A 22,996-nucleotide genomic window follows, 5' to 3' on the forward strand; every position below is an offset into this window, starting at 1 on the left:
GAGTATTTGAGGGTTCGAGGACAATGTGAGAAGAGACTCCACAAATGTGTGTTCCAATACATAGGCAAATAGCATATATAGTTGGATAGTTAATCCACTACTTTATTTCCCTCCCTAATCGTGTTATTTATTTGAATTGTTCACTGCTTCCCTAACCAAAATATACACTACTTTGTCAAAAAAAGAAAAAAGAAGATATGATGAGTCTAAAATATTTTTAATGCATCATATTTGTCACGAAAAAATCACAATAAAACTAGCAAATGAAAGAAAACGGAAAAAAAAAATCATAATGCAAATACCATGAGATTTACGAGGTTCGGCAATTTACTAACGTCCTCGGAGTCAGATCAGGTCATCGATTCTATTATTTAACAATAAGTAAAAGTAGAATGCTTAACCCTTTTGTTCAGTTTCCTTGTATTCAGTAGCTTTTTAAAAAAATGAGAAAAATATATTTTATATAAGGATATTGGACAATCTTAGCAACCCCAATATGCTTGAAGCATCACTTAGACTAGACAGATGTCATGTTGAAGACAACTTGACTCAATTTTAGATACAACTTCTTGTCCTATAAATTCAGGTATTTCGTATTCTTTGGAGTTGGAAGCAAATCTTGAATCAAGGGATCTCATTAGAGTTTAAAGTTGATTTTGTAGGGATTTGTAACATTTGAAATTGCCTTTCTCACCCACACACACACACACACACTATATATATATATATGCTACCATGGGCATTCTCATGTTTGATTGTTTCGTAAAACCAAAATTTTTTTCTCCCCAATAATTCATATTTCTACAGTGATCTTCACGTGCAAGCATCTCATTCCTATTTAAATGTGTGGAGTTATTTTCAAAATGTTAGTGAGGGTACTCGCCCTACTCACATGTATGTAGGCCCATTACTGCTCTACATGACTATTTTTATTTGGATTTTATGTTTTTTATTTTTATTTAGTTAATTTCTATATAATAAATTTTGTGTTAAAATATTGTGTGCAAATATTTCGTACCATATAATTATTCTATTACTATTTTAAATATTAAAAACAACAGTAACAACAAATCAACCCTTTAGTCTACTAGATGAGGTTGTCTATATGAATCATTTTTAGTCAATTTATGTGATCATGGATAATTTCTTTTGACAAATTTAGAGTTATTAAATTCTCACTCTCTATATCATTTCAAGTTAATTAATTTAAATTTACCTATACCCCTTGTACTTTCTTTCATAATAACTAATTCACTATTTCTCACTATTTCACTATTTGGCCTACTTTGTAGCTACTTTGTTAAACAGTTAGCTGCCAGCCGTAAATAGAGTTAGAAAATTAGTTAGTCTTCAAAGAATATTATTGTAACTTAACTATATTTAGTTTGTTATTTTGTTATCTGTTCAGGTTGTCAGTTCTTGTGTAGTTCAGCTTCATCTACATATACTTATTGATGTAATAATTTTAATAATCAATGAGATTCAAAATTTCTCTCTCTACGTCTAGCTGTTTCTTCACATGGTATTAGAGCAATTAGAGAAATTCTTCTCTCATGGCTTCCTCTGCAACCTCTATAGATACTTCTTGTTCTCACGTCAACTCCAATATTGATTTGAGCTCAAATCCTTTTTACTTCCAAAGCAGTGATGGTCGAAACTTGCACCTGGTCAATAAGGTTCTTACTCGAGACAACTTTTGGACATGGAACATGTGCGTAACAATGGCACTGAGCGCCAAGAACAAGTTGGGGTTCATTGATGGAACTGTGGAAGCTCTTCTCCTTACTGATGCGAATTATGCCACCTGGAAACGAGGCAATGACACTGTGAAGTTATGGATTCTCAATTCGCTGTCTGATGATGTTTATTCCAGTATGATGTTCATCAAATCAGCAAGGGATATATGGATTGAACTTAAAGATCAATTCTCCTTGACAAATGGACCTAGGATCTTCCAGTTGCAGCAATCTATTTCTGATTTGGCACAAGGTCAGATGAATATTGTTGATTACTTCACACAATTGAAGTCCTTATGGGATGAATTGATGAGTTATAGGCCAATTCCCGAGACATATCCTACTTCTTTGAAAGCTTGGCTGATTATCAAAATCGAGATTATGTAATGAAGTTCTTGATGGGCCTGAATGAGTCATATGGTCACATTAAAAGCCAAATTCTTCTTACCTTACCTCCTATAAACAAGGTGTTTGCATTGCTTGTGCAAGAAGAGAGGCAAAGGGAGATCAGTTCAGTGATTATTACTGAACCAACTGCTATGCTGGGAAGAGCTACAGGAAATCAAGGAAACAAACAGAGTCATGGCAAGAAAGAGAGACCTATGTGCTCCCACTGTGGACTTCTAGGACACACGGCTGAAAAATGTTACAAGCTACATGGGTATCCTCTAGGCTACAAGTCAAGATACAAGCAAAATGCTCCTTCAGCAAATCAAGTAGCCTTGGCAACCAATGCTGAGCAATCTAGTGAAGTACAATAGCTTCCATTCACTCAGGAACAACTTAGGCAGATCATGGCAATCATGCATCCCTCACTTGAAATACAACCACAACCTTCAGTTGCTCAAGTGACTGGGCCTTTCACCCACAGTGCAGGATCTTTTTCTGCAGATAATCTCTTCTCCACAATGATAGGTATTTCTTCTTGCTCATCTGCTGTTTACACTCAAGGCAGAAAGCAAATTAGCCTCACATGGATTATTGACACTGGAGCCACTAATCATATGGTAAATTTTGTCCATTCTCCCACTACTATAACAACTTCAATTAATACATTTGTGAAATTGCCTACTGGTGCTCTTGTTCCGGTCACACACATTGGAACAATTAGCATAACACCTAACTTGTTGCTCACTAATGTTCTTGTTGTTCCTTCTTTTGCCTGTAACCTAATCTCAGCCAACAAACTTCTAAAATCCATTTCCTGCTACATTATTTTTCATGGCAAATATTGCTTTATACAGGACCTATAGACATGGAGGATGACTGGATTGGGTGAAGAGAGGGCAGGTCTCTATCATCTCCTCAATAAGCATTCGGCTATATCAGTCTCTAGTACAACTTTGTATAAGAGTAGCCTACTCACTGTACCTACTTCATTGTCTGCCAATGCTTCTAATTTTGATGTTTGGCATTGTAGATTAGGACATCCATCCAAGCCTAGACTGGATTTGCTACATAAATCTGTCCTTGAAATAAAAGAATCAAATTCTAGTCATTGTAATATTTATTCTCTTGCTAAACAGCAGAGGTTGTCATTCCCAAATAGTAATAATAAATGTTCAATAGCTTTTCAACTTGTGCATTGTGATATTTGGGAACCTTTCTCTACTAAATCAATTGACGGTGCAAGGTATTTTCTAACCATTGTAGATAATCATACCCGATGCACTTGGCTATACCTAATGCAGTCTAAGGCACAAGCCAATTATTACTTGCAATCTTTTGTCTCTTTTGTTGAAACTTAGTTTCATATTACTATAGAAGCCATATGTATTGATAATGGTGCAGAATTCCATATGCCTGATTTTTTTTTTTTTTTTATTTCCAAAAGCATTGTTCATAAAAAATCTTGTGTCCATACACCGCAACAGAATTGTGTTGTTGAACGAAAGCATCAACACATCCTTGTCGTGGCTAGATCTCTTCAAATTCAGTCCAACTTACCTCTTCATTTTTGGGGTGAGTGTGTTTTAATTGCGGTTTACCTCATGAACAGGTTACCTACTCCAATTCTCAATGACAAATCTCCTTTTGAGATGTTGTTCCATAAAATTCCTAGTTACTCTCATCTTAGAGTTTTCGGTTGCCTTTGTTTTGCATCTACTATTTTACATGGTAGAACCAAATTTGATCCTAGAGCAAAGTCTTGCATATTTGTAGGTTATCCTCATTCTGTAAAGGGCTATAAACTATATGATCCACACGTACACTCCAAAAATATTTATATCTTGAGATGTTGTGTTCCTTAAGCATGTTTTTCCCTTTCAGAAATTTTCACATAAGCATTCCTCTGGTATTCCTCATCCCATTCTACTGAGCTATGTGACTTTTCCATCCTCTTCAACTCCCATTATCAATTCAAATCCATCCACCTCTGACCCATCTTCCCATAATCCAAATATTACACTAGGTCCAATTGAAGCTTCTATTGATTCTCCAAGTGACTCCAATACTTCCATTCCCTCTGTTCCTTTGAGAAGGTCTTCAAGACAATTTCGATCTCCTTCTTACCTCCAGGATTATCACTGTTCTCTGCCTTCTTTGACAAATCAGTCTAGCTCTGCCACTGTTGCAAGTCCAGGTTGTCCTCATGACATTTCTCCCTACACATCTACTTCCATTCTTTCTCTTGCTCATCAAGCTTTTGTGTCCTCGGTTACCAACCTTGTTGAACCTAAATCTTATGAGGAGGCAGCTCTTCATCCTAAATGGAGAAAAGCTATGGCTGCTGAAATCAAGACCCTAGAAGACAATCACACATGGACCTTGACTGAATTGCCTCCTGGGAAAGTTTTCATTGTTGATAAATGGGTTTACAAGATTAAGTTCAACTTTGATGACTCTTTTGAAAGGCCCAAAGCTTGACTTGTGGCCAAAGGTTTCACATAGCAAGCAAGATTGGATTACACCGAGACTTTTAGTTCTATTGCTAAGCTGGTCAGTGTCCGATGCATCTTATCCATTGCTGCTATCAAAGGTTGGCACCTCCATCAGTTAGATTTCAATAATGCCTTCCTTCATGGAGGCCTTCATGAGGAAGTTTATATGCGTGTGCCTTCCAGATTTGCTAGTAAGGGGGATAATATTGTATGCAAGCTAAATAAGTCTCTTTATGAGCTCAAGCAAGCATCACGACAAATGGTGCTGAAAATTATCTACTTCTTTGACAAAATTTGGTTACAAATAGTCTTGCAGACTATTCCCTCTTCGCTAAGGATAATGGTGAGTCATACACTGCTCTCTTAGTATATGTAGATGATGTGCTTTTGGCAGGGAATGATTTACAGAAGTTTAAGGATCTGACACACTTCCTACATGAGAAGTTTAAAATTAAAATCTAGGAGAATTGAAGTACTTCTTGGGAATAGAGGTAGCAAGGTCTAAAAGAGGCATTTCCATCTGTCAAAGGAAATATGCCTTGGACATTCTTAAAGATTCAGGTTATATAGGCTCCAAGGCAGTCAAATTTCCTATGGAGCAAAGCCTGAAGTTGACTATAGAAGAAGGGGACTTACTTGAAGATCTCACTATCTATAGAAGATTAATTGGGAGGATGTTGCACCTAACTATTACAAGGCCAGATCTATCCTATATGCAGTTCAAGTTGTAAGTCAGTTCATGGACAAGCCAAGTGTACCTCACTTGACTGCAACATATCGGCTGTTGAGGTATATCAAGGCTACTCTTGGTCAAGGTCTATTCTTCTCAACTTCTTTAGACATGCATTTGAAGGATTTTTGTGACTCAGATTGGGTAGGTTGCATAGAAACCAGGAGATCAATCACAAGTACTTTAGTTTAATGGAAATCCAAGAAACAGAAAATTGTCTCTAGATCATCTGTAGAATCAGAAAATAGATCCACGACCACTACTGTCGGCGAAGTAACTTGGCCGATTTCATTACTTAAGGAATTAAAGATTAAGCATACAAGGCTAGCCTTGATTTTTTGTGATAATCAAGCAGCACTACATATAGTTGCTAATCTGGTATTCCATGAGAGAACAAAACATATAGAGATAGACTGCCATATAGTTCGGGAAAAAATTACAAGCTGGTGTTATCAAGACCTTGCAAGTCACTTCATAGAATCAGCTAGCAAACATCTTCACGAAACCTCTCATATTTCCTTCCTTTGCTTCATTTCTTTCCAAGATGGGTGTAATTGACGTTCATACTCAATCACATCCATCTTGAGGGGGAGTGTTAAACAGTCAGTCGCTAGCTGTAAATATAGTTAGAAAATTAGTTAGTCTTCAAAGTATATTATTGTAACTTAACTATATTCAGTTTATTATTTTGTTATCTATTCAGGTTGTTAGTTCTTGTGTAGTTCAGTTTCAGCTATGTATACTTATTGATGTAATAATTTTAATAATCAATGAGATTCAGAATTTCTCTCTCTACGTCTAGCTATTTCTTCTTATACTTAAACTACTTGAGTTGTCCTTCCCTTATCTTCTATAGGAGCTGCACCTAACTTGCTATGAATTATATCACTTATTTATCTTAACATTCTCATCTTGGCAATTTTTACATTTTGAATATGTTGTTTCTTAATTATTTGTCTAACATTTTGATCTATAAAGCATAACTGATCTTATAATCGTACTATAGAACCTTACTTTTTAAGTTAAGGGTATTTTATGATCATACAATACACTCGAAGCACATCTCCATTTTACCCAACCTGATTTAATTTTATGAATTACATCTTCTTCAATTTCTCATTCAGCTTTCATACTAAATCTAAAGTATTGAAATCTACTAGTGTTATTGATTTTTTCATCATCAAATTTAACATTATCTCCATTATTCCTCTTATTATGACTAAAATTACATTTGATATATTTTGTTTTATTTCTACTTATCCTAAAGTCTCTAGATTCTAAAGTTTCTTTTCGTAATTCTAACTTAGATTATATTCCGCTTCTAGTTTCATCAATCAAGATAATATCATTTGTGAACAACATATACCATAGAACCTCATTTTTTATATGTAAGTTCATCCATCACTAAAGTAAAAGATTAGGGCTCAAAGCAGGTCCTTGATGTACACCTACTGCGATTGTAAATTTCCTAGTCTCTCCACCTATATAGTTCTAACACTAGTTAATGTTTCATCGTATATATCCTTAGTGACACATTTTTTTCTTTCTTAAAACCCTCCATAGAACTTCCTTTAGTACTCTATTATACACTTTCTCTAAGTTAATAAATACAATACAAATGTCCCTCTTCTTTTTCCTGAACTTTTTCATTAATCTTCTTAAAAGCTTTTTATATATTGATTACGTCAGGTGTCCTGACTTCCCCGGCACATTCAATTGACACTCTAGCTGACACTTCCGTTGACCGAGCATAATCTGGTGGTGACACATGGTACTCAAACTATTCCCACGCCCACGCAACAAAGCCGTTCTCATTGCGCAGGGGTAAATACAGGATTTGCTCACTTGGGACAGGAATCGAACCTGGGGCTTAAACCAGCAAGTGGCCCATCCCAAGCCCGCCCTTGCCACCTGAGCCATTGCCCGGAGGCTTCTTAAAAGCTATATTGCTTTTGTAGTAGATCTCTCAAGCATAAAACCAAATTAATTTTCTGATACCTTCATTTCTAATCTTGATCTTGTTCAACTTCCATTTCTTATAGTCTCATTATATAACTCATAAGTTCAATTCCATGATAGTTACTACAATTTTGAATATCTCTTTTATTTTATATATAGATATTAAAATGTTTTTCCTCTATTCGTTTAACATTTTCTTAATTTTTATAATTGTGTTAAATAAATTAGTTAACCATATAATTCCATTATCACCTAGACATTTTCAAACTTCAATTGGAATGTTATACAATCTTATAACTTTTCTATTTTTCATTTTAATGCATACTTAAATATTAACTCATTTTTTGCAAATAAATTTCATATTTTTAGCATTTTTATCATTTGTCAATTTTAAGTTTAAGCATTCTACTCGGTTTTCAGTAAATAGCGCACTAAAGTAACTTCTCTATATTTCTTTTATGTCTTCTTCCTTAACCAAGACCATATAAGCCTCACTTTTTTTTTAATAAAAAAAATACAGTTTACATTTACTAAGTCTTTACTTTTTCTTTCTCTAATTCCAATAAGTTTAAAATATTTCTTTCACCTTATTTTATATATGATATAGCATATAAATTATTAAATGGTCTATATTTACCTTCATCAACAACCTTTTTTGCATCTCTTCTTGCTTCTTTATACTTTTTAAAATTTTTCATGTTTTTACATTTTTTGCCTTATTTTATAACAAATTCTTTTTGACTTTACAACTTTTTGGACATCTCGATCTCACCATCAACTTTCTCCACCTTCTTAAAATCTTCCTCTTAATTCATGTAAAATCTCTTTTTTCTATCTTTTTAATGAAGCTATCTATCCTACTCCAAGAAGTGTTTATGATTACACTATCCTTTATTGTCTAATCACCATCTTTGATTATTTTATCTTTAAATTTTATTATCTTTTCTTTCTCCTTTTAAGTTTCACCACCTAGTTTTCTTGCATTGATTTATTTTATCATTTCTCTTGCATTTTTTTTAATATACACGCGCGCGCACACACACTCTAAAACTCTATGTTGTGTACTAACGCTTTTATATGGGATAAGATAAACAATTCACCTTCTTAATTAAGAAAAAATCTATCTGATTTTTATCTTATCCACTTTTAAAGGTTACCAATGGTGAGTTTTACTCCCCCACTTTTTTAGCTTCAACTTATCTTTTTTAAAAGTAAAAGTTGGGTTGAACGTATTTGGTAAATAATTTTTCTAACTTTTAAAAATCAACTTTCAGTTTTTTTGGAAAGTTTCAAAAGTTATAGATTTGAAACTTCTAAAAGGTAAAAGCTAATTTTTTTTCTCTTACAAATTATTCTCTTCCATTGTTATCCATAAATTTTTTTTCAAATATTATAAAACTATCAATGCATTAATTATATTTCTTATATCTATATATATATATATATATATATATATATATATATATATATATTTTACTCATTTTAAATAGTTTTAAAAACTTTACAACTTTTTTTACCAAACATTTAAAACCATTTTTTTTTTTCTAACAACTCCTTTTTTCATCATGGGACCAAACATTTTTAAAAATAATATCAATAAGTCTCTTTTTTAAAAGATCTTTTTGGGAAAAAAACCCGGAGAAAACTAAGCCTGAGTATCCTTATCTTTTCATAAAGTAAGTGTTCATTGTAATAAAATCATATGACATGACAAAATCTAAGATCATATCTCCAAACTCATTTTTATTTTCACGTTCATATCCTTTATGTATTCTCTCATAATCTTTATTATTCCTTCCAATGTATCCATTTAAATATACTCCTATGAATATTTTTTTAGCGCTAGATATCTAATATATAATATTGTCCTTATCTATCCCCTATTTTTTTTGACATTTATAACACTATATATTAAGTTTTTGTTTATAATAATTCTTACCTCATTCTTATATTTTCCTTCTTAGCATATCAAAGTTTAAATTCTTATTTTTTAATTTCTCTAACTTTCTTCCTCGTCCACTTAATTTCTTGAAAACAGACAATTAAAATTTAAATTTAAGATCTAAAATTTGTAATTCCAAACACAGTGTTAAGTTTACGGATTCCGCAAATCAAGAGGTTAGAATATTTTAAAACTATGTTTCATGCATAAAAACTTGAGTAGTATCATTTTATTAGTGGGGGCTTTTATGTATTAAAAATTAAAAATAAAAAAAGAATGAGACGAGCGGGGTATGTTGGTTTTGTTATTGTATTGTCATGCGTACCATAATACGGAATAATTAAAGCTTTTAAAAATAAAATTTAAAAAAAAAAGGAAAAAAGCCAAGAAGGTTTTCAAATAAAGTGGAGCCCACGACAGGGGGGGCATGGGCATCACGAGATTCACGACCAGCGACGGTGAGGGTCTCTTCCGTAGCAAAGTGCTGGACCCCATCTGATATGAGACTGGGCCAGAAACTTAGACGCACATAAATCAGTGGCTGACAGTGACCGTATCAAATGATTGCAGTGCTTTTGGATGTACCTGATTCCATCCCTTTTCCTTTTACTGTGCAAGAGGATTGATGCCGTCCTCGCTACTGCAATCTTATTTTTGTTTCTCCTTCGCATATAATATAATAAAAACAGTAAAATTATTTTTTTATTTTTTATTTATAAAATAAAAAATCAAAAGATGAATTAAAATAAAAGTAAAAATTGAGGCGTAATGTTTTTTAAATATATAAAAAATAATTTATATTATTTTTTAAAAAAATTATACAATTATATGTTATTTTTAATTTTAAACATTTGTATACAAGAATTAAAAAATGCCTTTTCTTTCTCATTTTTTTTTTCAAAAAAATAAAATTGCCTCCCACAATTAATTATAATAATAATAATAATAAAAATGACAATTTGTATTTTCAATTTCACAAAATTTATGTAAAAGTTAAACTTTTCTAAACAAACATAAATTTTTTTTTTTTTTTTTTTATGATTGTTTGAAGAATAGAAAAAAAATATAAAATATAGTAAATTACATTAATTTTTCTTGAAGTTTAGTAAAAAATATCAATGTCTCTTCGATTCATTTGGTTTGACAGGGTAATAAGATGGAATATAGTTTAAATTTTGAGCATAAAAAAGAATAATTATTTCTTATGTATCTATATATATCTTTTACTTAGAAAAATAAAATTGATTTTATGAAATTTGTTCTTAGATCTTGAGAGGGGGGCAGTTGGTTTGGTGGGGGTGGTTTAAATGGGAGGAGACTTTTCTTAAGGGCTGGCCTTGCTTTCTGGTAACGGCTTTTTCATTGGTTTCCTCAATTCATTCTCTCCCTTCATGCGAGATACGGCAGTTAAAGGAATGCTGTGCTCTTTTCCAGCTCTGCTGGTATTTCTCCCCCAATCCCAACGGTCCCCCTTTGAGTCACACTCCTCTCACGTGCCTTTACATGTCCTTTACTTCAATCCTAGGACGACACAGAAATTCCATATTGTTTTATGAGCTTATAGTGCAATTTACCCCTATGGTAATATATAGACCATTCTCCAAAAATGTTTGAGAATTCATTCTCAAAATCTAGGTGTCAAGGAGAGAGAGTTAAGATGATTTTATACTGGTTTTGGAAATGTTCACAGAGACAATGTGGGACTGAGCATACACTAATACTCTCCCTTGAGCTCATAAAAGAAATGAGACGAGAAGAGCCCACGGGAGGAAATGAGGTGAGGAGAAGTCCAACCCACGGAGAAGCAAAACAGCCCACGGTCCAGCTCTGATACTATGTTAGAGAATTCATTTTCAAAACCTAGGTGTCAAGAGAGAGAGCTAAGATGATCTTATAATGGTTTTGAAACTGTTCACAGAAACGATGTGGAACTGGATGCACACTAATAAAAAATGATAACCTATCTAATTCTAAGTTGCACCTTTAGAAATTCTACTTATAACAGTTTACTTAACAAAACTTTGACGATTTTGAAGAGGCATTGAATTTGAATTTGTGCATGTTAGATAAAATATAATATAAAATTATATTAAATTTTATCCAAATTCATCAAAATTTAAATTCAAAACTTGAAATTCATACTTCTAAATGCAGCACTAATATTTTTTAAGTTTCAAATATAAACCACCTATGCTTTGTTTATCCAAGACTTATAAAAAAATGGTTCTTTATTATAGAATTTGAAACCTGTCAATTATAAAATATAGTCATAACACTTGAATTATTAATTTATTATAAGCTGGAGACATGCTTCGGTGTGAATCTTATCTTACACCACTTAATCAATACATTCTATAACTCATAAATTCTAAAATTGGTGTGAAAAAAATCATATCATAATGCTGTGTTTGAGGGTATGAATTTTAGATATTTAATTTGGATTTGAATGTATTTAAACAAATTTCAACACAATTTTATATTACATCTTATCTAAATCTAATATAATTTCTAATTCAAAACTTGTCGAATCATACTATTAGAGTACTTCTCTCTTGAATTAACTCATTATTATGTATGCATTTTAAAACATAAGGATTTGGTAATAGGACACAAGGGAGTGATGTGGATATATAATATATAATATAATAAAATGATGGAATCTTAGCTTTAAAGCTTTGGTCCAAATTTTGGTGGGGATGCCTTCTTCTTCTTCCAACTCTGCTCTGGTGTGGTACCTCTCCATTCTGCAGGTTCACTTTTTCCCATCACCCAACTATATATATATATAATATTTGTATTGGGGGTGCTGTGGGCTATGTGAGATATATATATATATATATATATATATATATATATATATATATATATATATAAAATATTTGTATTGGGGGTGCTGTGGGCTATGTGAGTTGGTTAATGTGCGAAAAATGATTGTACCCACTTGGGTATACTCCAATTTTCCTATACTCCATCTAACATACATACACACACACACATGCGTATGTAGAAACAGGGAAGGATCCAGATCCATGAAAGGAAGGAGATGGAGTTATGGTTAAGGCAAGGTCACATCTAAGGGCACATGTGCCCTACCAATGATTTGCATCTTCCATAAGCTAATGCCCATATGGGGCTGGGTGGGGTGGTTGCACACTTGATCCCACCCCAAACCATCAAATGCTTCCAAGCATTCTGCCCCCAATTAGCCCCCACGCCCACGAGACAGTGTCTTATTGGGGGCACTAGCTGGAATGTTGTTGACTTTAATGTAGTGTTTGGTTTGCGGATTGAAGATGCCTTCCAACCCCTAAAAATTAGGGACAACAAAATGGGTTAAGAGGTTCCTTTGATGGGTCATAAATTGGTTGGAGTTAAATGAGTTTGGGTTCGGATTGATTTGTTTATTAACAGGTGACTATTATGTAAACTCAGATCCATCCGTTTAATAAACGAGTCATAAACGGATCACCCGTTAAAAAATGTAATTTATTTATTTTTAAAAAATTTTAAACATTTCATATCAAATGACATACTTTTTAAAAAAAAAAAAATACTCCATTTTATTTTTTAAAAGGGTCATAAGCAGGTCACTTGTCGGGTGATCCGACCCGAACCCACCTAACTCATTTAATAAACGTGTCGGGTCCTGATTGACCTATTTATAAACGGGTCAGTTTGTATTAAACCTAAATCCAGTTTAAACGGACGGGTCATGAGTCACCTATCGGGTTTCGATCCGTTTTACCACCCCTACTAAAAATTATAATATTTAAATCATAAATTATCGAAAATATAATTTTGATTTGTAGGGTTTTAAAAAGATATTATTGATGGATTTATGGTAATATGACATTTTCATCCATGCATGTTTTATTTTTGAAAATAATAATAAAATAAGTATATTTTTCAGGACTCAAGTTGAATAGGTGACACTTTAAAAAAAAAACAAGTTATACTATATATTAAACAAAGTTTAACAAAAAAAAAAATGAAATATTATCATATTACTCAAGTTATTAAAATCAGAATACCAAAAACAACAGTTGAAATAAGAGAAGATTGTTAAGAAAGAAGCAGTTGAAGAGGCTGAAAAGGACAACGAGAGGTAGAGACGATATGAGATTGTAAATGAAGTAAGTTAGAGCAAGTGATAATATTTTTAGATTTTTAAAATATAACTAATGTTAGTTTATACTCTTTTTTGGTGATTCTTCTAATGAAGCTTGTCTCAAGTACCCACACTTAAACAGGATTGTAGATGTTGACGTTGAAAAGTTTCGCAAGTCAAGGACATTATGCTTGCTTGTGATTGCTGATCTCGTGTGCATGAGATATGTAATCACTATATAATAGTATATAGGTTTTATGCTTGTTGAAATTAATACCATGTATTAATCTTTTTGTACAAATACAACTGTATACGGCCATCCCTTTTATAGGAGAAGGAAGCATACAAGGGTACAAGGGTATTTTAGGGGTATTTTAGGGAGATATACTAACATCCCCCCTCAAACTCAAGGTGGTATCAAAGATGACATCTGGAGTTTGCAGACTAAAGCATGATGATGACCAGGTAGATGAGCTTTCGTGAAGATATTAGCCAACTGATCAGTTGAAGGAACTAACAAGAGGGGAAGTGTCTCATCCTGAAGATGATGACGCACAGAATGACAGTCGATCTCGATATGTTTGGTGCGTTCATGAAAGACATCGTTGTAAGCAATTTGGACAGCACTATGATTGTCACAATAAAGGGGAGTGCTCGAGGGCTGAGGAACTCCTATATCTTGGAGAAGCCAACGAAGCCAAAGAAGTTCAGAAGTAGTGTCAGCGAGAGCCCGATACTCAGCCTCAATGCTAGAGTGAGCAACAACAGTCCGCTTTTTGCTCCGCCAAGAGATAAGAGAGTCACCAAGTAAAAAAAAAAAAAAAAACTAGTGGTAGACCGACGATTAGTAGGGTGCCCTGCCCAATCAGCATCTGAATAAACTTGTAACGTCAAGGATGAGTGAGAGGAAAAGAAAAGGCCATGAAATAAGGTGCCTTTCACATATCACAAGATGCGAAGAACAATTGCATAGTGAACAGAACGAGGAGCCGACATAAACTGGCTAACAAGGCACCATATAGGCAATGTCTGATCTAGTGACAGTGAGATAAATCAAGCTCCTAACAAGCTGTCGGTAACGAGTGGCATCGAGAAGGAGCTCCCCATCAGTAGGACGGGGTTTGATGTTGGGTTCCAGCAGACTATCAGTTATCTTACAATTGGTGAGGCCAGCACATGTGAGAAGATCAGAGGCATATTTGGCTTGGGTCAAGGAGTAGTTATCAGAGGTTAAGGACACTTCTAAGCCAAGGAAGTAGCGAAGAGAACCGAGGTCTTTCATTTCAAACTATCGGCATAGAAATTGCTTAAACTCATGAATACCAGAAGTATCAACACCAATAATGATCATATTGTCAACATAAAGTAGTAGAAGAGTGATGCCAGTAGCAGTGTGACGGGTAAAAAGAGCTAAATCATAAGGGCTAGAGGCAAACCCAAGTTGGGAAATAGTGGAGCTGAACTTGGCAAACCAATCACAGGGAGTTTGCTTAAGCCCATATAAAGCACGACGAAAACGACAAACCTAACCAGGAGAATGAGGATACCCAGGAGGGGGCTGCATATATACCTCCTCAGTCAAATCGCCATGTAAGAAGGCATTCTTGACATCCATCTGAAATAAAGGCCACTACAGAGCAGAGGCAACAGCCAAAAGAGAGTGAACGGAGGTAATACGAGCAATAGGGGCAAATGTCTCCTCATATTCAGTGCCATATTCCTGAGTAAAGCCCTTTGCCACTAAACGAGCTTTATGTCGTACTTCAGAACCGTCGGAGTTTGTTTTTTGTTTATACACCCATTTGTTCCCAACTACAGTCTTACTAAGAGGCAGGTTAACCAGGTCCCCAGTATGAGTTTTGTGAAGTGCGTCAAGTTTTTCAGACATAACTTGCTGCCAAACAGGAACAAAACAAGCTTCGCGATAACTGCGAGGCTCGTGAAGGGAGTTAAAAGTAGAAAAGCAGCGAAAGTCACTAAGATAGGTAGGATGTAGTGACCCGAAGAATAATAGCATTTTAATAATAAGAGGGAGAGAAAATAGATACAGAAATAGAAGGAGGTCAGAGACTTCATCGATGACATTGCATTTTGGAGAATAAAATAAATTCAAGAAATTACAAGGACTCGTCGACGAATACAGGGCTTCATCGACCAGTGGTTAAGAAATTTCGTCAACGAATACAGGGCTTCGTCGACAAGAAAATACCGAGAGAGGTTTCCGACTGCTCTGAATTTCGTCGACGAATACAGGACTTCGTCGACGAATTTTATGAAAGACTCGTCGACGAGGTGACGTGTCTCATCAATGAATCTAGCAGTATAAAAGGAGGGAAACCGGGATATTTGTCATTTCTCGCGCCGCTCTCTCTCTCCTCTCTCTTTCTCTCTCTCTCTCTCTACGTTTCCCTATCCATTCTCTCTTTGATTCCGGACCCACCACTCGCCGGATCGATGATCTGAAGCTACCACGATGCTCCTGGCGGAGTTCTTTACAAATCTGCCGGAGCAGATCGTCGAGAAAATAGAGTTAGAATTCATCCCAAATTTAGGGTAAGACTTTTTATTCAGTTTTTGGCTTCCTGGTAGTTATAAGAAATGTTGTAGACGATGAAATACTGATATTTTGTTCTGGAGAATACTGTTTTTTTAAGGGTGTTTTGTAGGAGGCCTTACGGGTGTTAGACTTGTATTCCCTAGGGGGCTTTTCAGTAGTCAGGTAAAGGAAATATGTTATGCTAGGTATTTTTAAAAACATTATACAGTTTATTTAATTATGAAAATTATGTATTTAGTATGGTGCGGCTTGTGAATATAAATATGGTACGGAGGTATGTTTTATGAATTTAGTTTCATGATTTTATGAATTTTAGTATTATGATTATGTGAATTTTAGTACCATGATTATGCGGATTTTAGTACCATGATTACACGAATATCAGTATTATGAATATGCAATTTCAGTGTTATGATTATTCAGTTCTCAGTATTACGACATATGAATTACAGCACAGTTTATGCAGCATCATGATTATTACGATTACTTCAGAATCATAGTAAATCAGTTAGATATGTATAGAAATATATTATATGATATCAGACCCTGTTGGACTTGCAGCTACAGAGCACGATACCGTTGCTACAGATACTATGTTACTTTATGAGTGCAACCACCTATTCAGATAATACGTGGTAAGGTCGACCACCCAGGCTCTTGAAGAGGTTAGGCTCTCCATCCAGATATGGGTTGAGGTGGGCAGGTCGATTGACGGAGTTCAGTGATTTATTCCTAGTTGGCCAGCCAGGGTAAATCCAACCTACGGGCCGCACAACCTTGTCATGAGGGGTATGTCATGACACACAGATAGTCACAGGGAATAGTTTCAGTTACTATTACATACGTACAGATTTACAGAAACAGGGACCATACTTATGTACATTAGAACTACTTTGAATTATAACCATAATACTGTTATGTTAAGCAATAGGGAAAAAGGGGTGGTGTATTTTATGATTTGTACTGTACTTTTGTACTCAGTTATTCATGTTTATATGGAAACAGATTTCATGATATATATGGTAGCTCATTTGCCACACACTAGTAATAACATATTTCTTCTTACTGAGTGTTGGCTCATCCTAGTGTTGAAACATTTTTCAGGTGATCCAGGTGGGCGAGCAGATTAGGCTCGCAAATAGAGGGGCATCTGTAGTGCCCTGTCAGCAAAGTGAGTACAGTGGAGGATTTTTGTATTTGCCCTAGTTAGCTGAGGGTAATTTGGGGATTCAGTGATATATGTATTTTGGGGAACACAGTAGTACTCTGGTATTGGTTTTTGTATTGTATATAATGGTTATGATTATGTTATATGATTCTGCTTCTCGCTGCTTAGGTTAATGCTGTGGTATCAGAGTATGGTAATTGTTACAGTTTTTTTTTTAAACAAAAAAAAGAAGATCAGTTTATTAAGCAGGTCATTACGCAGGAGGTGCCTTTACCCGACTAGAACGACGGACATCCAACTCAGTGGACTCAGGCGGAGTGGAAGCGACGACAGGATCATCAGATGGTCCAGGTTCGGGAGCGGCAGATGCAGAGGGATCACTCGATGAGCTGGCATGACCTGCATTAGAAGAGAAAGCGGGAGAGGGATCGACAGCAGGATCAGTGAGAGTGTTGACCATATAGGTCACGCCCGATTTTGATTATGACAAACACTCATCGTATTTAATGGGTATTTGAGATCATGTTTATAATTGTAATATATATATATATATATATATATATATATATATATATATATATATATATATATATATATTCAGCTGTGTAATTGGTTTGTAATAGTTAATTAGGGTCTTTGGTTTGTAATAAGCTCACACACATCACATGCATGGTATATTACATAAGTTCAAACCAAGTATAACTAAAATGATCTTAGAAAGACTTTAGGGGTTAGGTCGACCGACACCGGCTTTTTTCGGTGTCTTTAAAAGGACCTAGAAATGACCCTAGAACACTTACCTTTGCACTCATAAATGTTAGGCACTTGAATAGGGTGAAAGTGTATTGAATCAAGATCGAAATGCCACTTTCGGTCAACCGACCTTGGCAGTTCATTCTGCCCCGATCGACTGAAATCGGTCTGGATCAACATTTTGACCTCAGCCCGGTCGACCGAACCATTATAGTTCAAATACCCCCAGTCGACTGAAACCTCCTGGGGTCAACATTTTGACCACCTGGTCGACTGAGCCCAAATTGCATTGTAACTGTCTGGTTGACTGAGGGTCTTTGGGAGAAATCCCAACTGTCTGGTCGACCGAATCGCCCAGTTCAAAATAGCCTAGTCGACCGAACCTCAATAAAATGGAAAAATTGCCTTGGACATGTACGTCTGGTTGACCGAGTCCTAAGTTCAAAAATGGCTCGGTCAACCGAACCATATGAATTTTGGTCGACCGAAAAGGTTTCTGGTCGACTAGACCTCTCGGGTTGCCCTGATTTTTTTTCATAGTTAAAATATTTTAAACAGGGTTAAATTTTCTAAAATGTTATTAAATTTTCCTAATAATTCCCAATAGGTCCCCAACGGTTATATTTCATGGGGTGTCTATAAATACCCCTTCATTTGGGATTATTAGCATGACATTAGCATATTTGATTAGGGAAGATTCTATGAAATTTTCAAAACCTATAATACTCATGTCTAAGCCCCAACCACTCATACTTATCTTCTCTTATTGCCAAAAGTCATTTGTAAGTTGATTGAGTGATTGTCTTAAGAGGTTTGCTCTCCTTGTGTGTTCGATTGAAACGATTTTCTTGAGAGCCAAACCTATGTGTTCTTAGGGGGCTTTGTTCATAAACCTATCCTCAGAAGACTTACCTAAGCTTCTGAGTATTGCATTTGTGTTGCAATTTCTTAGAAAGCTTGTATTTGTTTTTGGATTACAAAACGTTTCAAAACTTACTCAAATATCTTGTGTGTTTCATGTTTGATATACTTGTGAGAAGATATTTGTGTTTGAGATATTAATCTTTGTGCAAAAGTTATTCACTCACATATTATTTGCTGAATACAAAGATTACACATCTTTTGCAACCCAAGCATATACATTATCTGATCTACGTGACTAAGATATCATACCGACTAATATACTTGACACTTGCTTGATATCTTTGTGTGAACACCTTGGTTGAATATCTCATGATACAAAGATTGCTTGATTGATACTCTCACGCATTCATTACATTGATAGTAAATATATATCTGAGAGATGAAATACTAGACCACACTGAGCTTACATATTAGATCATCTTGTGGTGTATGTGATTGCACGTAACTGGGTACACATTTGCTTTACTTGGAAGCATATTCACTATACCATTGTGATCAGACACATTCCCATTAGGGTAGTGTTGGGATTGGTGGTGCATTATGATTTGCATTTGGAGCAAATGGACGTAAAGACAATGTTTCTCCATGGTGATTTGGAGGAGCTGATCTACATGACACTGCCAAAAGGATTTAGTCAATTTAGATAGGAGCATCTGGTTTGTAAAATGAAAAAGTCACTTCACTAATTGAAGTAGTCTCCGAGGCAGTGGCACAAATGTTTTGACTCCTACATGATTTGGATAGGCTACAAGAGGTGTGAGTATGATTGCTGCATATATGTTAAGAGTCTTGATGATGGTTCTCTTATTTTTCTATTACTTTATGTTGATGACATGCTGATTGTTGCGAAGGATATGACTGAGGTAAATCAGTCGAAGATTTTGTTGAGTAAAGAGTTTGACATAAAATATTTGGGTGCAACCAGGAAGATTCTTGGGATGGAGATTCGAAGGGACAGAGCTATAAGGAGATTGTGATTATCTCAGGGCAGCTATGTAGAGAAGGTGTTGGAGTGGTTTAGCACGATTAATGCAAAATCGGTAAGTACATCGTTAGTGAATCATTTTAAATTGTCTACCGCTCAGTGTCCAAGGATGGATGATGATATCTGTGACATCTTAAAGGTCCCCTATGCTAGTGCAGTGGATGTTTAATGTATGCTATGGTATGTACGAGACCAGATCTTGCACAAGTTGCTAGTGTGATAAGTAAGTTTCTTTTAAATCTGGGTAGACAACATTGTGATGTTGTTAAATGGATCCTTAGATACTTGCGGGGTACTTCTCACTATGGCATCATGTTCAGAAGGCAACAGAGTGATCCGTCAGTTGTAGGATATGTGGATGCAAATTATGCAGGAGATCTGGGTGACAGGAGATCTACAACAGAGTATGTGTTCACCCTTGTGAGATGGCCTATTTGTTGGAGGTCCATAGTACAATCTATGGTTACATTATTAACAAATGAGTCAGAGTATATATGTAATACCTCAACCCTGAAGGGTCTGGGATATTTACTTTTTACCATTGATTTACTGCGGAAGTAAATAAACTCAATTATTATTAAATTAGAGCGCTAATTATCTATATTACAATCATTTATTTCAAAAAAAGAAAAATTACATAAGCCTAAATATCTGACATCATACTAATATCCATAATCAAGCTTCATTTTTTTCTATTCTATTCCCACCTACATACTTGCTATGCCTGATTTCCGATATGTCATTTCGAGTTATCTGAAATGTAAAAATATGATTGGAGTGAGATGACATTCAGTAAGTAAATAAAATTATTATTAGTGTGTTGCCAAAATGAGCTTTAAAAAATTTCATAAAATAATATTTAATACTATAACTTCAAAACTGCTTCTAAAATAAATGTAAATCTAAAAATTTATGCATAAAACTTTTACCATCAACTATAACAGTAAAATTTAATAACCATATATTATGACCGTTAAATTAAACTTTTAACTTTAAAACTATAAAAAAAATATTTAATTATATATATACATATACTTTTCCTTATACGTTTCCTTTAAATCGTCATTTAGGCACAAGAATGACCATTTTCATATAAACTTATATTTTTCCTTCAAATCATTAATAACTATGTACACGTAATTAAATATGTATAAACATATATTGTAAAAACCACCCTTAGGCCTGTTTGCCGTAAGTCATGTTTACGCACATGACTGGGTTATGCGGTCCGAAGACTGGACTTAGCTGGCTGGCCGACCAAACTAAATCAACGTATGTAAACATTAAGTGAGATTTTCCTTATTAAGTTCTGGTCCAGAACCAGGTGTGCACTCAGAAGAAATCTACTAACATATATAACCACTCTGTAAATAGTGCGGGTGCACTCTGATACATTTAAACTTTAAGTTGCGGTACCGAGCATCTGTAACTTTAAACTTCCTTTGCCATAAGGGGTTTTAAAAACCATCTTATTATAATTTATACAATTTAAAATAATCTCATGAAAATCTCATCTTTACTCATATTTTCATAAAAATGTAACGTAAAAATAAACTCATGCCACACAATTTTTGTGTTAAAAATATATATAATTTTTTTTTTTTGAATAGAAAGAAATGCTGAAAATTTATCTGAGTGGATTAGAACATTTCTTAACCCAAAAATAAATGCAAGTATATATTAAAATAAAACTGGTATAATTAACTACGCATAAAAATAAACTTAGGGGAATTTTATGAAGCTAACTAACATAATCGAAATTTACTTACAAATAAATTCGGGTATAAATTTTAAATAAAAATCCTAACATAATCAAATTTACTTACCTTTTCTTTTACCTTGCGCTACGAACACAATGACTATCTCTAAGAAATGAGATCGGAAAGAGTGGGTGAGTGAGAACTTACTCAAAAATTCTCTCTCCACCACTAATTCTTTCACTCACTAATCTTTCTCTTCCTTTGAAAATTTTTATGAAAAATGAAGGTTGAGAACTTCTTATTTATAGGAAAATTTTGGAGAAAAAGTCGAATTTGTAAAAGTGTGGGGAGAGGAGTGAAATTATATATATTTTTTAAAATAAAGAATGGGCATGAGATAGGTTAGGTATGAGTTGAGTATGAGATGGGGATGGAGGCCATGTCGGAGTGCTTGCCACCATTCCCATTAAATAAAATTTTAATTAATTACTTAATTAATTAATTAGTAATTAATTAGTTAATTAATTATTTTATTATTTTATTATTTTAAATCATTATTATCATTATTATTACTTTTAAGCTATGTTTTAGTATTTATTTTTTTTTTAAAAAAGAATTAAATTTAAATTTCAAAAACTCATGTGGGCCTCACATGGTCTTGTGAGGCCCACACAACTTCGAAACCTAAGTGGGTCCTACGTAATTCCAATAGTTCTTATATGGTTTTATGAGCCCTACATAATTTCGGGACTCACATGAATCCCACACGACTTCGGGATTTATATGGGCCCCACATAGTCTTGTGGGCCCCCATATGATACCTATATTATTATTATCTTACTATGTATTTTTACAAATTATGTCTGTCAAAATACTATTTTATGTATATGTATTTATTTACGTGTACAAACAGTGTCTATCCTGGTTATCCTATGAAATTCCATTTTGACTAGGCCGACCTCCAGGGAGCGACTGAGCCGCAATGATCTCTGAGTACTCGCTAAGATAAGGTCTTTCTTAGGCATTAAACATGGAATCAAGGATCCTACAGAAAAACACTTCTGTATTGATATTAACTTACTGACCATTTTTATTATTTTATTATTATTGTGCTTATCGTATATATATTTTTAGGTCATCACAATATGACAGTTGCCGAAGCTGCCAAGGAAGCGGTGTGGCTTATAGGTTTAGTTAAGGAGCTGGGTATACAGTAAGGTGGAGTTCAGTTGCGTTGTGACAGTCAAGAGTGCCATTTATTTGGCGAAGAACCAAGTATATCATGCGAGAACCAAGCATATAGATGTGAGGTTTCACAGGATCCGGGAGTTGGTTTCTTCAGGTGAAATTATGCTTGAGAAAGTTCACACTTCTAAGAATGCAACAAATTTCTTAACAAAACTGGTTACCATAGATAAGTTCAATCATTGCTTGGATTTGCTTAATGTATCCAGTTGCTAAGTAGGAGTCGGTCCCAACCTATTGTCCCATGTGGAGCAGTGAGTTATGTTTTCGATGTTCTTCTAAAGGGCGTATGTGATGCCCCGAAGCC

The 22,996-nt window shown here is 34.5% G+C and overlaps 1 protein-coding gene across 1 annotated transcript; it reads left to right on the forward strand.

Annotated features, from left to right (window-relative positions):
- The first annotated feature begins 1,721 nt into the window (after positions 1 to 1,721).
- On the forward strand, positions 1,722 to 2,497 carry LOC131160917 (uncharacterized). Its single transcript, XM_058116791.1, has 2 exons — positions 1,722 to 2,003; positions 2,057 to 2,497. Exons 1-2 carry the CDS (start codon positions 1,722 to 1,724, stop codon positions 2,495 to 2,497), a joined length of 723 nt encoding a protein of 240 aa, XP_057972774.1.
- The last annotated feature ends 20,499 nt before the right edge of the window (positions 2,498 to 22,996 follow it).

This window comes from Malania oleifera, chromosome 7, assembly GCF_029873635.1.
Source record: "Malania oleifera isolate guangnan ecotype guangnan chromosome 7, ASM2987363v1, whole genome shotgun sequence".
Lineage (NCBI taxonomy): Eukaryota > Viridiplantae > Streptophyta > Magnoliopsida > Santalales > Ximeniaceae > Malania > Malania oleifera.

Excerpts from the sequence above, each read along its gene's own strand:
- LOC131160917 (XM_058116791.1), top strand. The coding sequence starts at position 1,722 with ATGGCACTGAGCGCCAAGAACAAGTTGGGGTTCATTGATGGAACTGTG. Across the intron at positions 2,004-2,056 it reads CACAAGGTCAGATGAATATT|GCCAATTCCCGAGACATATC; the intron begins GTTGATTACTTC and ends GATGAGTTATAG.